The sequence below is a fragment of the Nuphar pumila genome, chromosome 2, assembly GCF_984573655.1.
Source record: "Nuphar pumila chromosome 2, dmNupPumi1.hap1.1, whole genome shotgun sequence".
Lineage (NCBI taxonomy): Eukaryota > Viridiplantae > Streptophyta > Magnoliopsida > Nymphaeales > Nymphaeaceae > Nuphar > Nuphar pumila.
In genome coordinates, this window is record NC_143250.1 from 62,558,657 (window position 1) to 62,578,397 (window position 19,741).

Consider the following 19,741-nt stretch of genomic DNA (forward strand, 5'->3'; position numbering starts at 1 on the left):
CCCATCATTAGTAACAGAGAGAGAGAGAGAGAGATAAACTGGCAGAAATGGTCAGTAATTTTTTTTTACAGTACAATTGATGCAGTTGCCTGCAGAACAATGCACATGTGAGAAAATATGTTATATACAAGAATTATAGTGTGTTTCTACTTGAGCCATGCGTGGAATGATACATATTTTGAATAATCAGTAGTTAGTGCACTACAAAAATGCCTCCCGCAGTAGGCGTGACATTACCCGGGAAGACAGACGACTGAGCACCTCAGGAAGCACACGAGCAGAGATGGTTGGTAACACTGGAAGTAACTCCCGGAGGACACGAAGAGTGTTTACTTCCTGCAATATCCACAACAGCGACAACATATATCAAGTGGTTCTATCAATGAAAGGAAAATAAACACTACATCTGGAAAATGGAACGTGGTGAAGAATAGGGGTGGCTATTGGACCAGGCCGGGTCAGCCCCATAAGTGCCAGACAGGCCTGACTCAAACCCAGAATTGACATAAGCCTTGGCCAATTATTATCAAGATCGAGCTGAGCTTGGGTATCCGGTTCATGTCAGGCCCAACCGTTCATTTTTTGTTTGTGTCGACCAGTTAAGGGCTCAATTAGGCATTGAGCCGGGCCAGGCCCGACTACTATCTGGCTGGGTACCTGGTTGACCGTCCACTACTTGGCCCCATGTCCACCCCTAGTTTTATGAAAAATAGAAAACCAGATAAAAGCCTTGTACAGCTTAACCATGAATAATAGTTACAAGTCAGTACTAAGGCCACCCAACCATGAGTGTGTGCACATGCACACGCTCACACAAATCCTGCTAACATATTTGAAATAAAAATGTAATACATTTTTTGAACACAAATCAGGGATTGAAAATTATTTATTTGCACAAACACTACGTCCTCAGCGTCCAATATGATTCAAAGAAGTTAAGTTGAGGTTATTCTTTAGATACATGAAGCATAAACCTTAATAAAGACTAGAGGTTTAACTTGAAAATGAGAGAATTGGTAAGCAATCTGAGAAAAAAAATTTGCTAGCAATTTCATGTGACACACAGTCTTTGAATTACCTGGCCCACTGTACTTGTTCCCGAAGTCCCACTTGTTAGAAACTCAACGACCTTTTGTACATTGTTCAACACGATTTTGTCCTCCTCTGTAACTGTAGGCAACAAAGCCGTAGGCCTAAAAGGGCCAAAGGTAGGAACCATGCCAAAAATGGGAGCTGAACTTCGAAGTCCAAGGGCTGCAGCTATTTGTACCAGTTGCTCTCTAGAGACAGCATCAATCCCCTTCACAATCTATTTTTCATGTAAAATCCAATAATTAACAGCCAACTTTAGAAGCAGTTGATATACTGGATTTTAACAATTCACTACCATTTATTTACCGCTAATAAATCCAAAATGCCATGATATTGGAAAAATTATAACATTAGAGAAATACAGATCAATAGATGCAATTACTATTGTATATTACAAAGTTACTAGTTCTTTCAAAACAAAGCATTATCTGACCCTTTTAGCAACCAAAACAAGCTGCACATATCAAGAACAGACATTCAGGCACATGCACGTACAAAGCACTATCATGACACTTATTGTTAGCATCCATCATAAGCTGCATATATAAAAATATATATGCACACATACACACTTCGGCATGGTGTTTAAAAGTCAATAGGGGTAAGAATTTGGTGAACATGTTAACATCCATTAAAGACTCAGCAAATTAAGATATATAGAGAACATTATTGATAATCTTTACATGAGTGTATAACATGAGATATGCTCTTGTATTCTCTTCCATCTAACCCATGCTTGGGTAAAAATTAGTGGGATGGCATAGTTCACGATGGATGGTGCTGGCCATGCCAGTGCTGGTTAAAAGAGAGGTTGATTAGTTATGCCAGGGATTGGTATTTGTAAACAAAAGCTTTTCTTCTGGAATGGCAACCCCACCATATTTTCCCAATGGATACAGTCCGCTCATGGTAAGACTTCATATGGGTTCGATGTGCTCTTATCTTCAACAAATGGCCCAGCATTTAATGCTGGTCAAAGCTTATGGTTACCTTGCTGGTTGAATGCTATTAATGAAAATCGTAATTCACTATTCTTAACAATAGGGCCCGGGGACTTCTTGGTACATCATGCTATTGCTCTAGGTTTGCATACCACAACATTGATCTTAGTAAAAGGTGCTTTAGATGCACGTGGTTTCAAGCCTTACTATGTTTGGAAAGCACCGGAGCTTTTTAATCGTTCTACACATGCAACGATATAAAACTAATTGAAGGACAATGGATACAACCAGTGTTGTGAGTATAGTTCAATATGGTACAATACATATCGTTACGTTTGGGTTTTGCGATACGATACACCCCTGTATCATGTTGTATCGTACGATACAGGGTGTATTATACGATACACTTTCAGTGCACTTTAAAAAGGCCAAAATTTACTTATTTCATTTTGGGTTTTAAATACCCTTTGAGGGCTGACTTCTTCATCTTTCTAGAGGCCATTAGAAGTGCATTTTCACCATTTTTTTATCCAAAGAAGTTAAGGTAAAAAAAAGTGCATTTTCATCATTTTTTCACTCAAGAAAATTTGTTAAGGTAAAAAATATTAAATATTAGTAAAATTATAAAGCTACTCTCCAAAAAAAAATCGTTTCGAGGGGAGCTCCCACCTACTTACTACGAAGTTGGATCCGTAAAAAATAAAGATTTATATCAAGGTAGAAATCGGGCTCTACATTCCTCTAATAAAGATGGCATTGGATGATCTTGCATGGCAATGGAGCACTCAAGTAATGAGTGTAAACTGATTAAAAATTGAGTGCAATTAATGCCATAATATTTTTGTTTATTTAATATGAAAGTATGAGTCGTGTAGCATGTTCTTAATTGCAAGATATTTAATATTTTGCATTGTTCTTGTGAGATAGTTAATGTTTGATGAGGTCTTATGCAGCTCATAGAGACATAAATGCTTCATATGTGATTTTTATGGTTGTATTTTGTGCAATTCATCATTTTTTCATGTGATATGATTTTTAAAAAAAAAATTGCTAAATTTTTTTTCTGATTTTTCTTGATTTTTTTGGATTTAAAAAAATATATATTAAAAATTTATGATAAGATACGGTGTTACTTTGGGCACGACTAATACGAGTAGCGATACGATACTTACAACCTTGGATAAAACAGCATTACAAATCCTAAACAAGATATCAATAGCAATAGTGACTTGTGGGAAACATTAGTGGGTCATAAAATTTCTAGAACTGAGCAAAACAGCATCACAAATCATAATCAAGACATTAATAGCAATAACGACTTGTGGGTAAAATTTCTAAAGCTGGCTGGCTATTAAATGGAATTTCAACTCAAATACCTCATCTAAAATGAACTCTCTGAAAAAGTTCCCCTTCTCTGACAAAAGGAAAGCTAATGCAGCTCTTGTTTCAACTTTATCAGGCTGAGATCCACCTGATGACACCACTGGGAAAAATCTATTTTGGCTTTCTAAAATTCCAAGGCCTGCCATATCTCCATTTAGGTCCTCTCCACCTCCACTCTTAGCTGCAGTTATGAAATTCTCAAATGCTTGCATGACGTCAATAAATCTTTCTGCATCAAAAACGCCTGTTTTCCCATATATGGTGTAGCGCAAAGCACTTCTCAACCTAGGAGACTCATCAGTCAAAAGCCTCTGACAATAGAAGAAAAAGGAAAAAGACATAAATCAGTCAACCATTTTTAATTTGAAACACCAAAGTAGATAAATAAGATAAGGTGCAATATATATGCTACGGCAAAATGCAAAGTACAATGATTCATTCAAGAAAAGGAAGTGCATTTCATCACAAAGTGCACAAGGCCTGAAAACCAAAAAGATTGGTCAGCCAAAGAGTGAAATTGATTTTTCAACATAATTTATCCAAAGATTTCCTACAAATAGTTAACGTTTGCCATGTCTTCAGATGCTAAAATCTAGAGAATTACCTTTCTTAGATATGCCCAAATACAAGTCAAAGTAAGATGACCTTTCTATGTTTGTCTCACCAATAGCAACTTTTGTCACTGACCCCACAGTATAGGGTGCATGATTTGAAAGTAAGGATGATAGAAAGTTTACATCCACCAGAACAGTAGTAGGGGAACACAGTGCAAACATAAGTGAAGGAAAGGAACCCTGAGGCCTTTCAGAAATGTAGCATTCCAGAGGGAAAAAGAACAAGGAGCAGAGATATTATGCCCCAATTAAAATTTAACATACCAGTATCAAATTATCAATTCTTAGTTTCACATACCAACCTATAAAAAATGAAGAGCATTGAGATAATAGATTTTAAGGTTAGATGAACCAGTTCAACCTGCAGTCAAGCTTTGTTGACTATGATTGAAATTTGTCAAATGTCTTGTAGCCTGTAGAGTGTAGAAAGAAGCAAGGACATTAGTAGCTGCCTCCTATTAAGTGTTGTGTAGTGCTGGACCCAGTTTGGGTCTGACCCAGACCCAAATTAGGATTGCGCATTGACGTGCTTATTGTGGCACGGATGTTAATATTGTAACTTGTTAAAGAATAGTTCTGTACTTTGTAAACTAATACCTAGTGTTTAAATACCATATACCAGACCACGATAACATGTTGAAATATCGTGAGCTTGTGCATCCATATCAACACCGTGTTTTCCCTTTTCCTCTACCTTTCTTCTTCTCTTATTTTTCTCTGGTGCAAATGTAACTTCGAACATGGTATCAGAGCAAGGTTGGATCTAGGGCTCGGTATTGTTCCCAAAGGTACGACCATAGAGAAAATCTGTTTTGGTCAGGAAAATATTCTTCTCCCAAGATGTCTTACCCACTGGGTTCTCCTTTGGTCGTGGTCGTGGAGGAAATGGCTTCAGAGGAGGAAGAGGTCGTGGGAGATTTGCAGGTCCAGGTTTACTTCCCACACCCAATATGTCGCTCAACTCTAATGCGAAGAATCAAACTCAAAGAATTGTCCCGACATGTTATCTGTGCAACAAAAAAGGACATCTTAAGGCACATTGTTGGTTTAATCCTCAAAATAAAGGCAAATTGCAAAACACTGAGCAGGAAGGAAGATAATGTTACCAAGTCTGATGGGGAGGTAAAACAACTTTTGTTGGCAGCATTATTTGGGTTACACTTGAAACAGAATGATCAAGGATCATGGTATGTTGATTCAGGAGCAGCTACCCATGTTACAAGCGATGTTGGTAAGCTTTCGAACTCGGTTCCTTACTTTGGTAAAATTAGTATTGTTACTGGAGATGGATCTCACCATCACATTTCTCACATTGGTAATGCAATCATTCCTCTGTCAAAATCGTCTCTCAATTTGTCAAATGTTGTTCATGCTCCTAACATAAAAAAGAACATCATCTCTGTGTCTAAGCTTGTTGATGATACACATTCTTATGTTGAATTCACTCTCTCTTCTGTGTATGTCAAGGATCTTCAAATGAGAGAGACATTCGCTGAAGGGGAGCGAAAAAGAAATATGTGCATCTTCAAGGAAGATCCATTTGCATGTACCAGTTCAGTCTTGAAGCCCTTATTGAAGTCTAAGTCTTTTCAGTTTGAATCATCTAAGTCAGGTCCTGAGTCTATTTTTAGTCTTTCCAAAGGTAATAAGCCAAGTCTTTGGCATGATCGTTTTGGTCATTGCAGTTATTCTTTTCTTGAGAAACATGGTATCAGGGCAAGGTTGGATCTAGGGCTCGGTATTGTTCCCAAAGGTACGACCAGAGAAAAAATCTGTTTTGGTCAGGAAAATATTATTCTCTCTTTCTGTTCAAAAGCCCCAGAGAAGAAGTTTATCATCCATGGATGAATGCAGAATTATTTGCAGATGCTTATGGTGATTGCTCACCTCAGTGTACTCAAGAAACTAATTCGGGTGACCAAAATGATATTGACTCAGGTCAAGCATGCTTACCTCAATTTGGTGATCAGGTCGATGGAGCTTCACATAATGGAGAAGCGGCAGGCCCAGAATCGCACCCTATTGACAAATTTAAAGGGTATGTGTATGCACGAAGAGAAAAAGGTACTCCGCCTGATCCTCACATTGGATCATATACTTATGTGCCTGTTGAAAATCTGAAAAGTTCAAATAGAATCAGACATCCTATTGACAAGTGGGTCAGTTACAATAATTTTTCTATGGATCTTCAATTTTTCCTGTCCCAGGTTGATAAGCATGACGAACCCATAAGGTTTCATCATGCTGTGAAATCAAACAAATGGATTGAAGCCATGAATGAAGAAGTGGAAGCGCTTCATGAATGTCAAACATAGGAAATTATTGCCAGACCTCCTAACAAAAATGTTGATTCCAAGTGGGTTTATAAAATCAAATATAAACCCGATGGTACTATAGAACGATACAAAGCAAGACTTGTCGCAAAGGGGTTTACACAAGAATATATTCAGGATTATGATGAGACTTTCAGTCCCGTGGTAAAAATGGGGACAATAAGAATTATATTGTCCTTAGCCATCAAACATGGATGGACATTAAGTCAGTTAGATGTCAAAAATGCATTCCTTCATGGAAACTTGAAGGAAGAAGTTTACATGGAACAACCTCCAGGATATGCTGAGGGAGACCCAAGCACATATGTATGCAAACTAAAAAGAGCCATATATGGCTTGAAGCAGGCCTCACGCTCGTGGTTTGAAAGTTTCTCCTTAGAAATACAGAGGCATGGGTTCCGTACATCTCTCTTAGACCACTCACTGTTCATTTTCAAGGATAAAGGCATAACCACCTTGTTGTTGATATATGTTGATGATATTATAATTATCAGGGAATTCAATGGATCACATTGAAGAAATAAAAGGACTATTAAGTCAAAGGTTTAAGATGAAAGATTCGGGAGATTTGCGTTATTTCCTTGGTGTCGAGGTAGACAGGAAGGATGGTTACTTGACCTTGACACAACATAAATACACACTAGATTTATTGAAGAAATTTGATATGCAAGATTGCAAGCTTTTGTCTACACCGAGTGTCTTGCATCAAAAGCTCAGTTCCCAGGATGGAGATTTGTACCCCGACCCTACAAGATATCGAAGTGTAATTGGTATGTTTCAATATCTTACTTTTACTCGCCCTGACATTGTTTATTCTGTTAATCAAGTGTCGCAGTTCATGCATGAGCCACGAACAGGGCATATGGATGCAGTCAAGAGAATGTTGAGGTACTTAAAAGGTACCATTGGAGATGGGTTGGTGTATCAGAAAAGTTGGAAAAGAGGAAGCATGCATGATGTCATGATCTACAGTGATGCAGACTGGGCAGGAGATCCTGATGAAAGGAGGTCGGTTTTCGGATATTGTATCTTTCTTGGGGAAAACCTAATATCCTGGAGTAGTAGAAAACAAAAAGCAGTAGCTAAATCAAGCACTGAGGCAGAATATCGATCAATGGCTGCTGCAACTACTGAAGCTACTTGGACAAGACATTTGTTAAATGAATTGGAGGAACAAATCTCCAAATCTATCTTATTGTGTGACAATCAAAGTGCCATTAATATATCCTTTAATCCTATTTTCCACAGTAAGACAAAACACATTGAGATAGATCAGCATTTCATTAGACAGAAGGTTGAAGATAAAGATTGAGCCTCATTTCATTCCTACAGAAGACCAAGTGGCGGATTTATTTACAAAAGACTTGATGAAAAACAGGTTTTGGTACTTGAAGAACAAGTTGTCCATGGTTCAAGACCATGCACAACTTGAGGGAGGGTATTAAGTGTCGTGTAGTGCTGGACCCAGTTTGGGTCTCGGATTGCGCATTGACGTGCTTATTGTGGCACGGATGTTAATATTGTAACTTGTTAAAGGATAGTTCTGTACTTTGTAAACTAATACCTAGTGTTTAAATACCATATACCAGACCACGATAACATGTTGAAATATCGTGAGCCTGTGCAGCCATATCAAGACCGTGTTTTCCCTTTTCCTCTACCTTTCTTCTTCTCTTACTTTTCTCTGTTGCAGATCAGATTGGTGCAAACGTAACTTCGAACACCTCCCCAGTCAGTGGTTAAAACATGCTAGACTCCCATAAGTCCATTAGTGGGTCTTATATCTCTCCACTGTTGCCATTTAGTTGTCAAAGACTACAAACCCTGAACCTTGGTTTAAAAGAGTATGTAATATAGCACCAATAAATTGTCCAACCCTTGTCCAATAACTTCATGATTTCTTTTGAGAATTGTGTTTGACAAAAGGTGTTGGTTTACAGTATATATCAGAGTAATCACTACCATTAATTTTGCAAGTAATTAACTGTTAAAACAAGAGAGAGAGAGAGAGGCACCACAGCTCAGACTATTATAATTCTAACAGCCACTGCAGGTAACAACATTAATGAAAGAAACAGAAATATATCAGAATAAGGCTCAAGCTATCAAAATCAAATCAAGGGCCATTAAGGCTTTAGACAGAATGACTATTCTATGATTACTGTCAAGATTAGTCAAAGTGGGACACAAGATAACATATGCCAGTAAACTGAGCTGGGAAAAAGGCTATCAAGTACAAGGAACAATAAATTCTATTCACCAAAAGTAAACCATTACCTGGGCAAGGTATGGATATGCTTCATCAACAATAGCAAAATCCGGATTTCCCACTAAAGCTATGCCTTCCAGCACGCCAATAGCTCTAATTATTAGTGCAAAATAAGGTGGTATTCGAAATGGGTAATCAAATGTAATCTGGGCTAGGTCTGATGCCAACTCCTGAAAATTGATGTTCTTTGCACCACCTCCTTCAAGTGCTTGATCAAAAACTTTGGCCAAAACTGGCAAAATTGGTTCTAAGTTAACTCCATCTGGGATGAAATCAAGCTTGACGAAGTCTTTAACAATGGCATCATAATCACGATGAATGAGGTGAGATATTGCTTCAATCATCCCATATTTTTTATCATCAGTCAACCTAGTTACCAGACCTGCAATAACAATGATGTTAATTAGAGTAGCCTTGATAATTGGTTATCATGCACAGAGAAACTATGGCATCCTCACATTAAGCAACATCTTACTGCAATCATCAGTAGACACTAGGTTGATTACTTGTAACAAGATTGCAATGCAAAAGAACAGAAAATAGTTAGCCGGGGTCACATCACAGTACTGAAACCAACTCCCAGGATGTATATATTTGTTTGCTTCAGCACCTTATGTGCATGTTAGTACCTATAATTTCCAAGAGAAAATAGATTGACACATAAAGATGGATTCTTATTTAATGCCTCACCTCTTAGTAATATCTGACATGTTAAAATTGCACCTTAATGATTTGAAGCCCAAAATTTCCAGGAAGAATAAATATGCAGTCAAATCACATTCAGCAATATCTACTTGTAAACATAGTTTATTACAAGATGGTCTAACCAGAAATAGAAAAGTATGAAGCCAGAGAGAATTCCCATCATGGGAGCTACACTTCAAAATGTAACATTCTAGGTCCAGATGACCTCTTTAATATCTTACAACTTCTTCCTCCTTTATCGGTAGAACTTTGCCATACATGCTCTCAAAGTGCTGGGCTTGTTTTTGAGGAGTTGCAAGTTCATTGATGAAATACAAAAGCAATTGCTTTTTCCACCTAAGAAATCTGACTCTGTAACCTGCGATTATTGCTTTCAATATTTGGCTGATGATGAAATTGATAATGGATAAACTAAGGGGCTTTCCTCCTGAAATTTAATTACTTGTATAGGTTTTCCCTCTGAACCAATTTTGTAATTGCTACTTTTATTTAAATAGGCAGTTAGACTGGGATGGTAGGTTTGCATCTTATGGGTCAATCAGATTTCAAGTCCTAGAAAAAGGTCACTAATGACAGCTAAACCTATTTGTCAGTAAAACAATTGCAACTATGCATCATTTAAAGACATTTTAAGAAGCCCTATTATTATTCCATGTAATTAAAGATTCATTTACCAATTAACAATCACATTAAGAAAGGGTTTACTTCCTATCACCACTTTCTTTTCTTTTTTTTTCCTGCAAGTTTTCCTTTTTTCAAAGATTCAAGGCTAAGATGATTGATGGTAACACACGTACACACACTCACATAGAACTTATACTGGATAATAACAAGTTCACTACCTTTCTACAGCATATAAAATTTCTTTTTCTAAACTTGTACAGGTGGAAACTAGAAAAAGATCAATGGAATTTTCACAACATATAAATTTGGGAAAATGTTATTCACTTTTAAAATGAAAGAGAACACACACGCATGCCTGCCCACATGCACACCCACGCGCACACACACACACACAGGCAAAGCATACTTGATTTACATAGATCTAATCTCCAAAAGCAAAATCTAACCTTTGGATCTTGTTTAGCATGTTATACTTACTATTCACAAGTTAAAGTTGACTCAGACATGCTGTCTTATACCATTTTTAAACCACCCTTAGCATGATGAGTTATAAGCCCTTGATTTTTCACCATCTCAAAAATTGGCACCTTATGGTGTGTAAAACATGATAAACCTTCTAATATAGTAAATAAACCATGTTAAACACATCTACAGTTAGATCTAACATTTGGTGGCTAGATCCATGCAAACAAGAGTATGTACCACCGTCATAGTGACAAAAGTAAAAAAAATGGCAAAATCTCGCTAACCAAAAACTCGTGAAAATAAAAAAAAATGTAAATCTTGATTTTTTTGGCAAATATTGGCAATAAAAAATAAATTAAAATATAAAAAGTTAATTTTTATAAAGAAATAAAAAAATAAAAATAAAAAACGCACGGTTTTTTTATGATAAATAGCCGATAAAAACATAAATATAGTGTTTTAAATGCGATATTTATGTTTCTAATGTAAAAAATCGTGAAAATTTGAAAATATCACAAGAATTAGCCGTTTTTAACTTTCAGGTAATTTCTCACCATATTTTCATGAGATTTTCATAAATCTCGCGAGATTTGTCACTATGACCACCATATGATACCATGGTACAAAACCACCATATATATATATAAGAGTAAAAACTGAAACATTGAAAGGAACTCTTGAACTGAAAAAAAAATTAAAAAGTTTCACATTCTGAAAATCATCATCATTTTCCCAAGTGCACTTGCTTTGCTACTTTGCATACTACCGAACTTAAAATCATTTGATAATATAGCCAAAGAGATAAACAATACCAAAGTCAAGTATGGCCAGCTTCCCATCTGGAGTTCGGATCATATTCCCTGGGTGTGGATCAGCATGGAAAAATCCAGTATCAAGCAGCTGTCATACAGCAGGACAGCAAGTTAGACATACTAAGTTATATCAGTCACTTCTCTTTAAAAAATTTAAAATGCTAACTACCAAACTATATGAGCATTTTGTGACAACAAAAGGCTGCAACATGTATGTCCCATGTACTTAACACTAAACGATTAACATGGTTCAAATCTCAGAACTATTAAGATTAATGTAATATAAGTATATATATATATATTATATTGAAAATATATATAATATATATGGGAGCCAAGTCAAGGCTAGTTTGACTTGCTCCCAATGGCTAGAACTTCTAGCCGTTGGGAAATCTCTCTCATTCTTTAATGAGAGAGGACTTTCCCTCTCTATTCTACTTCTCTTCTCTCTTCTACTTTTCTCTATAAAAAGGTATGGGTGGGTGCCTTGTTAAGTGAGAGAGTGATGGGTAGTATTAGGTATTTTATGTGTGTTTTGAGAGTTATGTAGAGAGGAACTTATGTAATTTTTCTTTTTTATCTCTAGTGTCCATTATAACTAGAGTTATTCAATGTAATTTTTCTTTGTCCATCATGAATAAAATTGTTCATTCACTTTTTCATGTAACCTTTTAACTCATGTTCTTATCCAAATGTTTTATGTTCTTGGAGACCATTATGGAGTGTGTTAGGATCCGTGTCATTTCTTACAAGAACATGTACTACAGATTGGATATTATTGCAAGTTACCATAGCCTTGTGGGAAAATATGGCCTTCCACATTTTTCATGCAGGTGCATTTTTAATTCTAACAGGCTTTTGACTGATTTAGCAAACTCCATCATGTTAAGCAGTTTAGTATTGGGCTCATGCCTTCATTATGAATGCTGGATGAAACCATGATTCTCCTTATCACGGTATGAAATGATTCATATCCAACATTGTGCATCCTCTCTGGTATGTTTCCAATGATTGGATGCAGGAGGTTACCTAATTGATTATGAAACCAAAGGATACCCAGTGGTGGTTCCAACTATTATGTTTCAATATACTATGTTCAACAGTCACATTATTTCTCATCTTTGTTGCAACTTTCTTGTCTAAATCAAATAGTGGTGCCTAATATCCATACAAATTGGTCAAGACTTGGGACATAAAGATACATGATTGCACCACTATGCACCTTAGATGCTGTTACCAAACCATTTTTGACACTATAACTTCTAAGAAGACTTTATGCACTATAGAAGATGACAGGCAAAACTGTAACCAATTGCATGGATAGTAGTGGAAGAACAACTCACAGATTTACTTTTTAATACAATCCATAACCATATAGAAAAGATGTCAGATATTATTACATACAAGCAGAATGGTAGAAAATGCTGGCATGGTTCAGTTGTATTAAGATGATCAAACAAAGATCTTGCAAATCATATTATCCCCCACATGCAGAGGAGCCAAGTCAGTGATTGTGTATCCATGGGAAAAGCAACAAAATGAAAGCATGCTTAATATAACAAAAGATTACATTAGCATGGAAGAATGAACATGAGCACTAATTCGGGAAAAACCACACATAAATCCAAAAACACAAAACCTGCTTTAGATAGCATATAACTCCAACATTTACTAGTTCCCCAACATCACTTTCAGTACTTTGTGATAATTTTTCTCCTTCTATCCATTCTGTGGTAAGAACCCTTCTTGAGGTATACTTACTGTATGTCTTGGGAATGACAACCTGAAAACCAACAAGGTTTCACTTTAGGTTACATATAGCTAAAAGTTAATGCACACACAAAATATGCAAAAAAAAGAATTATACATATTCTAAAACTGAACAAGCTGGCCCAGTCCACAGCAGAAGTATATTCAATGTCATGATGAAAAAAACAAGAGGTAGCACTCAATATCATTTTCCAACTTTCTTTTTGTAAGCGTTATCTCTCAAAAATCCCTTTATTTGTATGGACCATTCAAGGTGTAAGTGCTTGCTTATTGTGAATTGACTAATCTATTCTACACACTTGCCCCATGCTTCTACAACTATACTTATTTGTATGGACCATAGTTTTAAAACCCAGTGACTCATCACTCGGCTCGTCCTTGATTAAATGTTAACTTTATATTTTATATAAAATATGTAAATATATGTTACCAATATATTGTACAAATTTATTAATATATGTATAACCATATTTTAATATATAATATATAATATTTTATATAATATATGTAATTATATACAAAATATAATATATATGTAATTATATACAAAATATAATATATATGTATATATAGATATGTATGACTCGACCGAGTCATGGGCTGACTTGGCCGAGTCATGCTAAAACTCGGCTGACTTGGCCGAGTTTTGTTCATTTCTGGGTCATTCACTGGGTTGACCCAGTAAATAACCGAGTCACTGGGTTGACTCAGCAAGTTTTAAACCATGGTATGGACACATTGTACATGTATGTGTTGGTTGGCTTCTAGCTTATTGACAATATGAACTCAAGATTGTTCAAGCAAATGCAACATTAAGTTGTCCAAGATATGGTGAAATATAAATCTCTATCACCAACAGAAATTCAAATTAAACTTGCAGGCTTTTTTTATTTGTTTTGGATGGAGATGATAGGAAAGGATATGAATGCTTTGAACCTCACCGAGGACATGGCGTTGGATAGAAATGATTGGAGGAAAAGGATTCATGTGGAAGACCCAAAATGAATTTCTTTTTTGGTTCATATCGCTGACCCCAATTGTTTTGGGATGAAGGCGTAGTTGTTGTTGTTGTTGTTGTTGTTTGCTTTTTTTATTTGTTTTCTTCTTTCTCCTTTTTCCAATTTACATTTTTTGTGCACATGACCCAACGTATGGGACAAGCCTCATGGACCAGGAAATGAGTATGTATCAAGTTAGCCTATTTGACTTTGTAGAACTTCTCCAAGGAAGAAAGTTGGAAGAGTTAAGCTTCATGAACAATTTGTGGGATATAAAAGGGGAAAATATCAAAATGAGAAAAAATAAATAAACAAATAATTTTAAGAGCCTTTTATCCCCCAACTAGCATGTTTCAAAAGGTATCCAATCTGACATATCATATATTAGAAGACCTCAAATCATAATCAAATGATGATTCCTAACTTGCTGCAATGGCATTGATAAGCAAAGGTTTCTTAATAGATATGTCACAAATTAAACATAATTCAAAGTTCAATCAGCTGACCAATATAAAAAGGCATCACACCATGTGACACAAATTATTGAATTTCCCAAGGTTGTATGTATCGTACGATGGGGTATGATGCATATCGTTACTATAAATAAAATTGATATGATACGCACTCGTATCATGATACAAGTGTATACCATATTTGTATTGTACTGTATCGTACGATACAACATACTTAAAAAGGCCAAATCATAACAATTTTTTTTTTTTTTTTGGGGGGGGGGTGTTAAAGTCCTCTTGAGGGCCGATTCCCTCATTTGTGTAGAGGTCATTAGAGGGGTATCCATGCACTTTAGGAGTTGTGACAGTGATTTGGGAGTCGATCTGTGTGCAAGGGAGAGGGATTTGTGGTTTGCTCTAGTAAGAGAGCATTTCCACCATTTTTCTACTCAAGAAAGTGGATTAAGGTAAAAAAATCTCTATTAAAAGTAAAATTACAAAACTACCTTACAAAAAAAATTTGCCTCAGGGGCTGAGATTTATATCAAGGTAGAAATCAAGCTTCACACTGCTTAAACAAAGATGACATCAGATGATCTGGCATGGCAATGGGGCACTCAAGTAATGAGTGAATAATGATTGAAAATCAAGTCCAACTATTGCCATAATATTTTTATTTATGTAATATGAAAGTATGAGTTTTGTGGCATGTTCTTAATTGCAAGATATTTAATATTTTGCATTGTGCTTGTGAGATACTTGATGTTTGATAATGTCTTATTCAGCTCATAAAGGCATAAATGCTTCATATGTGATGTTATGGTTGTATTTTGTACAATTCATCATTGTTTCATGTGTTATGATTTTTTTTAGATTTTTTGCTATTTTTCTGATTTTTATGACTTTTTTTTTGTAGATTTTGAAAAAAATGTATTAAAAATTTATAATTTTTTACGATACAATATTTATCTTATTTTGGGCCCAACCGATAGGGGTAATGATACAATACTTACAACATTGGAATTTCCTCTACATATTAAATTATTACTAAAGTTGTTGACATTTTTCACTCATCATTTGTATTTAGTTTTATCCAGCCAGGATAATGCAGTGAAAAGATTCCATAAAACCTGAGGAAGATCTTTTCTCATCATTTCAGCAAAGCGTGACCCATTTTCTCCCTCATTCACATAGTCAAGTTCCTCAAAAAAACGAGAAGCCCACTCATCAACCAGCCCAATAACATCAATGGAGATCTGAAAGAGGCAAAATTCAATCAGTCAATACAACAGTATCTACCATAATTTGGACCAGAAAATCATGAAACAGAAGAAATTATGCATACAAATCACAACTGCAGGTAAATTAATCCACAACAGTGACCTGAGGAAATCTCCGAAGAACCAGTCCAAGATTTCGAATAATAGATAAGTCAATGGTAACAGTCTCAAGTACAAAAGGACGCTGCACTTTAACTGCTACAACATCCCCATTTTCTTTAAGGCGACCCTTGTATACTTGTCCCAAAGATGCTGCATAAAGAAACATGAAAAGCTGAAACTGACTCCAAAAAGAAGGGCAAAAGATGCAACTTACAGAAAAGGCTAATGATGTGGATTTCAATTTCAAGAGATAAAGAAAAGGTATAAAATGGTCTAATGTTGATAAAGACATGCATTCTCAAGCACGGGTACAAACAATCCAATTCTTCAAAATGTTTCCAGAAAATTTACCAGCAGCAATTGGGGAGGGAGAAAGTTCAGAATATATCTCATGCCAAGGACGACCAAGCTCCTCTTCAATAAGAGACATAGCAACATCATCTGGGAATGAAGGAACCTTCATATGTAATGAAGCAAAAACAGCAAAAGCCGATCATGAATTCTTTATGGTTTTAAGGAATTCAAAGCAAGATATTAAGTTTTTAAACAGAAACATGATGAAATTTAAAAAAAAAAAATAAAACTAAATTTTCTATACATGTGGAGTACAAAGTAATAGATGCATGTAAAAGTGTGTGCATGTGTGTGTTAGGAATCGGTGTTATCAAAGAACTTCATGCAATTATTCCTAGTATGGAGTGAGTTTTGTGTGTGTGTGTGTGTGTATGTGTGTGCATGGGCATGTGCATGCATGTGTGGAATTGGGGAAGAGGCATTAAATGGTGAAAAGCATATCTCACGAGTTGATAGGGAAGCTGGAGGATAACCCTTGTAAGATTAGAAATACACCCTAACCACCCAACTATCTCATTTGATGCGTCTTGTTAACTATATTTACAATTAATACAACTGTTAAATTCTTTAAGCACATTTGGATGTGAATATCATTACCAGTTTTTTTTATTATATAGAAGTACAATAGTATTCTTAACATTTTTTTTTGTAGAGGGGCTTTACCGTTTTACCCTTTCTTCGTAACAATACATATAGCTTGGAGTTTTAGCATCTACATTTGGTTTAACATGGTAGCAGAATACTAGATTTTATGTGTGGATCATGTTTAAGTCTACCAACAGAGCAGATAAATATGTTATTTTTGAGTTCTCTCTATTTTGTTCAAATAAGCTTTATGGATCTTAACATGGTGAGTACACTATGCCAACAGTGTCAAATTCTGTAAATCTGGAAAATAAAATCAACCAAGTTCTCTGAAACAGTGTCTCATTCAGGATTTATGTTAACATTAATCTACATCACACAACCAACTCATATTCCACTATGACATAAAAATACACCATGTTTACTATCACATCAATCAAAGAATAGCATATACATGCTGGTGATGACTTTACGTGCTTGGTGGAGTCCAACCTATCTCCAGATTTTTTTTAAGAAAGATCAAGCAAGTTGCCCTGATTAAAATACCATTAGAATACCTTATCACAAAGCTTTTGCAGCTCCGTCATAGCAGCTGGAGATAATATGTCTGGACGGATGCTCAAGGCTTGACCAAGCTTTATATATGCTGGACCTAAAGATGTTACAATCTCCCGTAATTCAATGGCACGTGCAACTTCATTCTGAGATTCATAAAAGAGAATTCCCAGAAAAAATTATGGAGTTTACAGAATTATTCATGACAGAATGAAGGAAACTATCACAGGAAAAAGGTGAGAAGATGTTGAATTCAATTACAACAGAGGATAATAAAACCAGTTTTCTTTCATAACTGGAACAAATAAAAGAATGTTATCAGGTCTACTACTTTTAAGTTGGCAGATCCTCTGCTGATCAGTAAAAGCACAGGACTAAGCTTAGTAGTAATATGCTTCTGCACTACACTTTTACCAGTATTGTCCGTGTACATTACAAATTAACAACACCGGCATATACAACAACCACCAACCACCACAGCATATTCATCTATCCATCAAGATTCAATAAGAAGACCTGAACTTACAAATTAGCAATGCTGGCATATACAACCACCATCGCATATTCATCTATGCACCAAGATTCAATAAGAAGACCAGAAAAGAATGAGCATGGCAATTCACCTCTTTGATCTTGTTATTAACAAGATCCCAAAGAGCGCGAGAAAGGAAACCGCCAGCAACCAGCAATAACTGAACAATTCGCGTTGCAACCGCACGGGGGCGCTTCCCCCAGTACACTGAGATAATGTCAGGGTCATACACCAAAGGTAAGGTCTCCCCACTTTCAGCATCGGATACCTTAAAACAAACAGAAAAACAAACACATTACTGAAAATTCTTACACCCATTCTAGCAAACCCCGATATGAAACAACACAAAACCAATCCAAAAATCCAAAATCTTCAAACGATTCCATAAATTCAATTACTTGCATCCGATATTCACAGAATTCAATAAAAAACGGCAAATGGCACACCAACCTCTACGAGACGAAGCTCAACGTCGGCGGCGGCGAATTGCGAGTCGGTGAGGTTCTGGCCACGGAGACCCCTCATCAACGTCGCCAACTGCTCGTTCTCCTCCATTTGCGCCCGAACCCGCTTGATTTCCTCCGAAACCTCCCCCATTCTCTACTCCCCCACCCAAGAAAAAAAACAAACCATATAGTTCAATCAATCCGGCGAAGAAAGAACAGAAAAGGAAACAACTAAAACTCCTCGAAATCGGATTCCCTCACCTTAGAAACGCTCGTTCTAGCCTTCGGCGTCGTCCTCCTCGTCTCCGGCGCCGTTTCCGCTTCCGTCGAGACGGCCCTAACGATCGATCGCCTGGTTCCTCCATGAAGACAGCACGAACTCCTTCCCGATCTCTTCCCCCTCGCTTCTCTCTTGCAGGAACGAAGTGGAGGAGAATCGAGACGGTGGTTTCTGAGGCAGAGGATTTGAGACGCCTCCATGGAAAAAAAAAAAACGAAACCAAACACCTCGATCACCTCCGCGCGGGGAGAACTCCTCCTCTCTCCTCTAAACCCTAAAATTTTACGATAAATTCTGCAGAAAACCCACTAAAATCGCAATCCCGAACGCGAAATTCCCGACTTCAGTTCTGGTTCGCGTGAACACAGTGTGTGTGTGGAAGAGAGTGAAGAACAAAAGCGTACTGGAGAGTGGCACTTTCGTAATTTTCGAACAAACAGGCCACCACCCATTAACGGACCAGTAGAGATGAGGGAGCGTATAAAGTATAAACTATAAAAGGTAGAATGACGGAATTCTACTAAAGTATGTCAAGAATTACAATTGTGTCCCAAGAATCTTGCTGCTGACCAAGTCTTCGTCCATCGTGGACTTTGCCTAACCAAGGCTCATGTTCAATCTTGATCCAAATGTGGAGAGATGAATCAATAGATTCATAGGATCCCAACACGGGACAGGACTGATGAAGCAAGCTTCCTTTGTCTGAATTTGATTCATCCTATTCAAATCCCTTAAGTTTTTTTTTTTTTTAAGGGCATATTTGAAAGAGAAAAACTCTCATGGAAAAAGAAAGTTTTGCCAATGAGAGATTTTTATATGAAAAGTTTTTTAAAAGAAAGTTTTTCACTTCAAAGTAAAAAAAATGTAAAAAAAAAATGAGAGAGAGAGAGAGAGAAAGAGAGAAGAAGGGTGGTGGTGATGGTGGTGGTGAGATGGTGGATAATGTTGAGATAGGTGGTGGAGAGTAAAGAAAAACCTCTTGGTAGTAAACTTTCTTTCATGAGAGGATAGAGGAATGTTTCTTATCAAAAAGTGTACTTTTTAGGAAAACTCTTTAAGTGAATAAGTTTCTTTAGTTTGGAAGGATCACAAAATTCCTACTGTATCATTTTTTGTACATCTTTCTCGCTTTCAAACATGCCTTAACTG

At 36.5% G+C, this 19,741-nt stretch overlaps 1 protein-coding gene across 1 annotated transcript; it reads right to left on the bottom strand.

Moving 5' to 3' along the window:
• Positions 1-48: 48 nt before the first annotated feature.
• On the bottom strand, positions 49-19,054 carry LOC149845562 (uncharacterized). The gene is made up of 13 exons (XM_089995835.1): positions 18,574-19,054; positions 18,317-18,466; positions 17,958-18,134; positions 17,337-17,480; positions 16,192-16,297; positions 15,842-15,990; positions 15,589-15,714; positions 12,878-13,021; positions 11,239-11,326; positions 8,641-9,014; positions 3,410-3,727; positions 1,079-1,309; positions 49-336 (listed from the first exon to the last, which is right to left on the bottom strand). Exons 1-13 carry the CDS (start codon positions 18,790-18,792, stop codon positions 202-204), a joined length of 2,361 nt encoding a protein of 786 aa, XP_089851961.1. The 5' UTR covers positions 18,793-19,054; the 3' UTR covers positions 49-201.
• Between the last annotated feature and the right edge of the window lie 687 nt (positions 19,055-19,741).